The sequence below is a fragment of the Cynara cardunculus genome, unplaced genomic scaffold (genome assembly GCF_001531365.2).
Source record: "Cynara cardunculus var. scolymus isolate 2C unplaced genomic scaffold, CcrdV1 Un_Scaffold_4990, whole genome shotgun sequence".
NCBI lineage: Eukaryota > Viridiplantae > Streptophyta > Magnoliopsida > Asterales > Asteraceae > Cynara > Cynara cardunculus.
In genome coordinates, this window is record NW_020202182.1 from 30,769 (window position 1) to 39,027 (window position 8,259).

General features: G+C 35.1%; 1 protein-coding gene across 1 annotated transcript; it reads left to right on the forward strand.

The window, feature by feature from the left end:
• Window positions 1-6,859: 6,859 nt before the first annotated feature.
• On the forward strand, window positions 6,860-7,414 carry LOC112504252. The gene has a single exon (XM_025108188.1). It carries the CDS (start codon window positions 6,860-6,862, stop codon window positions 7,412-7,414), a length of 555 nt encoding a protein of 184 aa, XP_024963956.1.
• The last annotated feature ends 845 nt before the right edge of the window (window positions 7,415-8,259 follow it).

Consider the following 8,259-nt stretch of genomic DNA (forward strand, 5'->3'; position numbering starts at 1 on the left):
GTAATATGGTAATAAATTAACACTTATCAGTATGCATGAAAGTACATGGTGTATTAAGAGTTGGGTACTTTCCATACATAAAAAAAATTTTGAAACTGCCTTCCTTAAAAGGAAAAGGTATATAAATAAAGAAGTTGGCAAGTTTGAGTTTTTTTGCCATTTTTGGAATCAAAAACACAAAGAGATTTATCACTATATTTGGAAAAACTGAAGAATTTGGGATCAAAGTAGAAGCAGATATTACTGTTTCCTTCTTCAAATTCAAACTCTTTCATTACAAGGTGAGTTTTATTATACACAACAGCCGTTGAATCCATTTTATTACTAGTTTTAATGGCTTAAGAATATGCTATGTGATGAACTGGATTTATGTTCTTGATGATCTTGATTGTCCGATAAGGACTTGTACTTGGACATAATGGTGTCCGAAGAGGGCTTCTCACCTGCTAAATCTTGGCCGGTAAAGAGGTTGGTGATTGTAGATTGTTGACAGATAAGGTCTTTTATCGAACATAGCCTTGTCCAATAAGGACACTTTACCAGACATAATATTGTCCATATTAATTACACATCGTTCATAATATCATTTAAATATAATGTTTGAATAGTTAAGTGGTGACTGGGGAACAAATTGTATCTGGACACTTGGTGTCCGATAAGGGTGTGTCCGGTTAAGAGTTATCCGCGTAATAATGTCCGGATAGAATTGACCAATGAGGAGGATTCATCAACCATAGTGTTGGCCGATGAAGGGGAATTGACCTAAAATTTATGTTATTTAATGATAATATTTTACCAATATTGTTTAACCAGTTTTAAACTATTTTATATTGTGAAAAGGGGATTTGTATCTCTTAATAAGAATTGTGAACTAAGAAAAGATACTGATGTTTTCTTTCAAGATATGTGTGACATAAGTCTGTTTTGAAAGAAATACTAATTTTGAGAAATGTTTCTCCAGGACCTGTGTGACGTAAGTCTGTTCTGGCATGAAACTATGTTTTAAATGTTCCTTCAGAACGTATGTGACGTAAGTCTTTTCTTTTATGGAACTAGGTTTCTCCAGAACATGTATGGCGCAAGTCTGTTCTGGTGTGAAACCATGTTTTGAGGTGGAAATAAGGGTGACATATCTAGGAAAGATGTAGCTATGTATATAAGGGTGTCAATTGTAGGTGATATTAATATTATAACTTTTGTTATTATCACCATAAGACGCGATAATTCTAAATCAGCTTTTTCTCTGTGACTTGATGACTTAGAGGTATTAACTGAAATAATAACATTGATGTTATTGAGAAGGGGAAAACGATTTATAACCAGAGGCATTAATTGCCCATGATTTCAAATGGTGTTGATGAAATCTGATATTTGAGAAGACACAGAGGTGCTCTGGTTGGTCTTCTAAATGGATCAGAGAACCTTTGGTCGTGTGAAAAATCTTTCAAGTATTTCAGGAATTTTATGATCTAGAGGCTCTGTATGTACTATACAGAGGCTCTGTGTTAGGAAAGATTCTATGTCCAAGCGTTGTGTCCGAGCTCTGTGTCCGATCTCTGTATTTTAAAACTAAACCTTTTATAAGTCAAATCCTTTTAAATATATCATATTAATGAGATAAAGAACCAGTGGAGCTCTGGTTGTAGTTTTATTAATCTTTTTCTTTAAAAATCAAATGTTGGTCTTTTTGGATCAGAGACTTTGGTTGTCAAGAGGGTCTCTGGTTGAGTTAGTTTTGTAATATTGGAATGATTGTAGAGGAGCTCTGGCCTATTGAGCCAAAGGATCTCTGGCTTGTTGAGCCATAGGAGTTTTATAACTTTGTGTTCTATAAGAAACGCAGATTTCAGTGAGTATGTATTTGTGTTATGAGTATTTGTTTGTTTTATAGTTTGAGTAACAAGCAAAGTTGCATATTGTTGCTCCCTTGAGGGTCTACAAGAATAGTAAAACAGTTTGTAGAAGGGGGGGGGATGAATACAAACACAATATTTTCAAGTTTAAAATATATTGACAAAGAAGATCAATACAGATTTTACAAGATTGTTTGCGGAAAAATAAAGTGATAAAAACTTATCTAAACAATCTTTAGTTACACACTAAGTCTTAGCAAATACAAGAAAAGAATTGTTGAAGAGAAGATCCTTTACTTAAGCTAGAAAGTGCTTGAAGTAAGAATTAGGATTAGAGAGTGAGTTGCGTGCACTCTGCATGGAGAAGAAACACTTCTATTTATACCCAGTGCATTAAATATACATTTAATGCAATATGGTAGGGTTAGAGTGCGTGTCAAACCTTAAGAGGAAGACTTGTTCTTTGCTACAATGAATAGTACAAAAAGCACTATTCATGAGCAGACATCCTTACCTAAAGTTGGTGGACAATAGAGTCAACTAGTCGGCTCCGTACCGTACCAACTTTCATAAGGGTATGGGTTTTGTTCTTTGTGTGTATAAGGACAAGACAATAAAAATCATGCTAAGCAAGCTTCCTTTGATCGCTGAATGCTGGAATGACCTGAAGGTCTCTTCATCATTCGCTGAAGCTTGAGCAGTCTTCACACATATGTAGACGGGCTTGTAATCACTGAGTACCGCTTCAGATCATGTACTCGCTAGTCTCTAATCTTCAGTTTCAGTCTTTGACGTTTGCTGAAGGTTCTTTGGTGTGAGTGTTGTCTTCTTGAAGTATTCCTGTCTCTGATAGACTTACAATGTAAGTTCTTCAGCGATCACTGAACATACTCAGTGAAGGTCGCTGGAACTGAAAAGACAGAAACATAAATACAACGTATAAGTGAAAAGGGATTATCATCAAATCACTGAGAGAGAGGATCAACAATCTCTCCCTATTTGATGATAACAAGATGACATAAAGAAGGTTATTTTATGATAGTAGGAAAAAGTGACATATGAAGTACATGTCCCTTTTTACTATTTTGGGATCTTTTTTAGTTAGCCAATCTCAGCTTGAATATTTTCCTTAAGTTATATCTAAGAAAAATTACAAGTATGGAAACTGAAACTGAAAGCTTATTCACTAACTTATAGATCGTCAGTGAATGCGAAAAGTAACACTGAAACTCATAGACTTGTGTCCCTATTACTTTTTCAGGGATCTTTTTCAGTGAAGTACATGGAATACTCATTTTAATAATCATAGGAAATATTACAAGTATTACAGTATATGTCTAGTGCTTACAGATTATAAGTACAATCACTGAAAGTAGACATAGTACAAGAAGTTACAAGGAAAAATGGATTGTTGTTACAAAGAGAAACTATTCTAGAACTCTTAGATCTATGTAACCAGTACATTTTCACCAAGTTTTCTTCGACGTAGGAATTCCCTTCGTATCTTCAGATCTACGACATTGACAGGCATGCTATCATTTATCCAGAGTGAAAGATAAACCAGATGATCCATTGGACATAGATGTAGCTCTAACATTCTCTGAAATCTGATTTCACCTTCAAGGTCAAGGAATATAACTCCTAAATCAGGTTTAAAATGCACAGAGTTGGGTGTATAGGGACCCTTATCTAGCAAGTCAAGATTCAGCATATTTAGAATCCGACATCGAGCAAGTTCTTGGCATATTTAGAATCTGACATCGAAAAGCTCTGAGCGGTGATAAAGTTCTTGGCATTCATCATCAGACCAAAGATTACCGCATTGAATACAGACATCTTTTGAAAGCCAAGTGCCTACCAATAAGTGAAGTGCGTACCAAGCATCGGATTGTAACGATTAAACAAATTGGTGCTCAAAAGCTTTTAAGAATCTGGTATCCTGTATTTACAGTTACTAGGCAGGATGGTCAGATTTAGAGGTTCAGCCAAGCAGATTTTTCAAACTTATATTTGGATGATCTTGAATATATGTACTTTGAACTCGGAAACATGACGATCAGAAAGGAAGGAGAACTGATTGCTCTTGAGGCTATCAAGAGATTTATGTGTTGTCATGTGAAGCTGGCAATGGTCATTGATGTTCAAATGGGCCTTGAAGACAATCAACGGATCATCAATCTGAAAAGACCAAATCAAGAATTAGAAGATATTGATGCTTATCATGTCTATATGATTCTTCAAAAGCCAGAGTTCGGGGTCATCTACTTTGCTCAACTTCAAGTAAAGAAATTCAAGAGGTTTAGTGAGCTGAACAAATATTCTGATTATAATATCTATGCTTCGTTAGCTCGTACAAATTGAGATAAGTAAATTTTTGGTAGAATTGGGCATAACATATTTATACCCTATGTTTAACCAACTTGTACCTATACTAGTTATGTGTCAAAAGTTAAGTTTATATCTATATTGACTGACATAAAGTTGAGAATCTAACTTAAAGGGTTAAAAACCGTCAAATAGTTAAACTTTATATATATATATATATATATATATAATTAATTAAAAAAATATATATATATATATATATATATATATACATGAATGGATGAGGTGGTTTACAAACCGTCTCAATCTCTCATCTCTTTTCTCTTTCTAAAAAAAATCTCTCGTTTTCTCTTTGAATTTTACGTCAAGTTAGTACGAGGATCGAAGTAACAATTATATATTCGGAATCCACACAACGAATCCTTCTTAAAGGTATAAATTTCATTCAATTTTATTAAGGTGTTTATGTTAGGGTTATTTAGACGGGTTTATAAACTGTGTTTATATCTAAGTTTACAGATTGTTATTGTCAAAATTATGATATATTTGATATTTAGGATGCTAGTACTGGTTATATTGATGTAGAAAAAGGGTATATTATAGTTTCAATATGGTTAGATTATGGGTAAATGTTTAATCGTACACCAATTGTTCGGTTAAATGTCGGAAGGAGTAAAAATGCATGATTAAGCTTAGGTTAACGACCATTGGACTTGTTTTACTGTTTAGTATGTTGAAGTACGTTTATAGCATGTAAATATAGCAAATCAAGAAAGTTGGATCATAAAAGTTAATCGGGAATTACGGAATCAAATTTTACCGAAAATGTAACTCTCGTACTTCGATAGTGTATAACTCACAAACCGTAAGTCAGAATAAGCTTGTATTTTGTAGACAGAAAGATCTTACTGCATACTACAACTTTCATGAAGGGTCGACAATCCAGTTATGAATCTAGGTGGCTCGAAACAGTGTGTTTTTGGGGCTGTTTACACTTTATTCGGGATTAAATTGCAGTTTTGTAAAATTCATTTAAAATAGATGGATGATCCAAATGAGATGATTTCAAAAGCAATAGACTCGTATGTTACCAATCTACAACTTTCATTTAGAAAATATAATCTAGATTGGTTTCTAAGTAAGGTAAAAATGCTTAGAAATAAGAGGGACAGAAGCGGTTGGATCGAAAGAGAATAAGGTTAAGTTTTACGTTTGAGTTTTCAATTCGTATCCAGCTGTTCTTCTTGAAGTCTACGTTTTTTTTAAGTAGATTAAGACCTAAGTAAATTTATTAGAATAGTTATATTATGGTTTCTATGCTTTATAAATAGTAACCCGTTTATACATTCGTTAGACATGCGGGCAAATTAAACTTGATCGTGAATTTCCGTTTAATCGTGCGTTAATTGTCAAATTCAGTTAAGGTACGGATTTCATATCTCACTTGACACGGGGATAGCCATTTGCGTAAGGCTTCCTAATCCAGATAATCTGTGATAAATTTCGAATAATTTGTTTTGAATTTCCTTAATGCTTATCAAATGTTATTGAACTTTGTTTCCTTTTGAACTACGACTTACATTCTTATTCGGAATATGGATCATTTTGATCACTTGACTTGTTTTATTGCTTCATTTGTGAAACATTTTACTATAGACTCAATAACTGGAGCACTGGTATTGAGATGTTTCCATGGTGACTAAAACGATCATGGCGTCCTTATTTTTATAGTCCTTAAAAGTGGACTTGATTATGTACCGGTCGAATAGAGTGCGTATGGATCGATCCTAGGAACCGTTATCGAATATTGAATTGTGGCCATGGTTAAATTCACGAAGAGGATTGTTGTTTTGTGCTCACACCTCTTTCCTCACTTGTGCCTGAATGGACTGATCATCCATTGGGAACAATGCGTCCTCGTGATGCGGTTTGGTCTTCGGATCCTTGACATGCTTTTGGGGAATTTTGACTTTCTTTTGGATTATCACTTGGCTTTATAAATTGCTTTTGAACTTGTTATCTCATATTCTTTGTTTAATTATTATTATCCGTTCACTGAGCATTAAGCTCAGCCGAGATTTTCTTGTMCTHRGCARGTACATGACTTAGCAGGGATTTTGGGATGAGAGCTACGGAGATGACAATATTGAAGATAACTCATTAAGTCATACTTTTGTTAAATTTTTGATGACTATGTAGACATACTGGTATTTTGGGACCGTATTTTGAGACACGTTATCTCCATCTATGGTTATGTAGTTATTTTTTGATAAATTTTATTAGCTGCTCTGTTTTATATAGCACGTTGTTTTTATCCCAATTGTGGCATCTCCCGTCTTTGACCACGCGGGACGGGGGTGTTAGAAGTTGTGGTATCAGAGCTATAGGTTATGATCCTGTAGTACAATTTAGGTTTGATCTGTGAGGAATGGGTAGAACTAAGATAGGATTATCTTAGACTCTATACTTTCCTAAGGTGATAGTGGTACGAAAGGAAACAGAGATGTGTTTCAAGGAATACTACCTGGCAAAGAACCAATCGGGTAGGTCTGTGGAAACAACCCAATTATAGACCTCCAATTGCATTTCAAGGAACTTCTAGTAAAGGTTTTTCGAATACGAATTCTCTGTTATGGTGCAAAAATTGTGGTTTTAGACATCGTCCTGGCCCATGTATTCGAATGACCGACGCCTGTTATAATTGTGGTCAACGAGGTCATATAGCTCGTGATTGTAAACAAGGGTCGAAAGATAATTCTAAAGATAAAGAGAAGCAATCTACTGCYGGTGGTCGAGTGTTTACACTATCTGCTGACAAATCTACTTCGGGTATGGTTTCTAGTACCATTTCTATTGATGGTAGAGATGCATATGTTTTATTTGATACAGGTGCTACACACTCGATTGTTTCTGAAAACTTCGAAGAAAATCTTAAATCATATGAACAATCCACTGAATTTCCATTACATATTACTACTCCCATGGGTAGTTCAGTATGTATAGTTGGGCAATTCCCAAACTGTCCGTTATTTCTTGGCGATCGAATTCAGGAAGTTACCTTACTTCCAATGAAAATGGATCACTTTGATATCATCCTTGGCATGGATTGGTTGTCTAAACATCGAGTGACCATCGACTGCAAAGCCAAACAAATCATCTTCGGTGACGTCAATAAACCCGAATACGTGTTCCAGGGTGTTTCACATGAGAAGGGAACTCGTGTATCTCAGAAGTAAATGTTAAACCAATGGTATGGCAAGGATGTGAAAGATTTTTAGCTTCACTACAAGATCCCGAAGAGGTATGCCTTAAAATTGAAGATATTTCTGTTATTAATCAATTTCAATACGTCTTTCCAGATGAACTTCCAGGAGTTCCTTCGGAAAGGGAAATTCATTTTACAATTGATCTTGTTCCAGGAGCTACACCTATCTCAAAGGCTCCGTATCGTCTGGCTCCGACCGAAATGAAAGAACTTAAAGAACAACTTGAAGATCTTTCTAATCGGGGTTTCATTCGACCCAGTGTATCTCCGTGGGGTGCACCGGTCCTATTCGTTAAAAAGAAAGATGGATCAATGCGATTGTGTATTGACTATCGGGAACTAAATCGGGTAGGTACGTAATAAATACCCTTTACCCCGTATTGACGATCTTTTTGATCAACTCCAAGGAGCAAAGTATTTTTCTAAGATCGATTTAAGGTCTGAATATCACCAATTCCGGATCAGAGATCAAGATATTCCTAAGACTGCATTCCGTACTCGATATGGTCATTACGAATTCATTGTTATGCCATTCGGGTTAACTAATGCTCCAGCAGTTTTTATGGATCTTATGAATCAAGCTTTCAAAGATTATTTGGACGACTTTGTTATCATTTTTATTTGACGATATTTGTTAGCTCTCATTCCTTTAATGTAAAAGTATAGAAAAAGTAAAACAGCAAGTATTGACAGAAGTTGATCTGTTACAGAAGACCTCAGAGGACAATCATCAGAAGAAGCTCTTTTGTACAAGGTTAAAGTGACAGAACCTCTGTGTTCATCCACAGAGGTTCTGGAAACTTGTCCTCTGCCGAG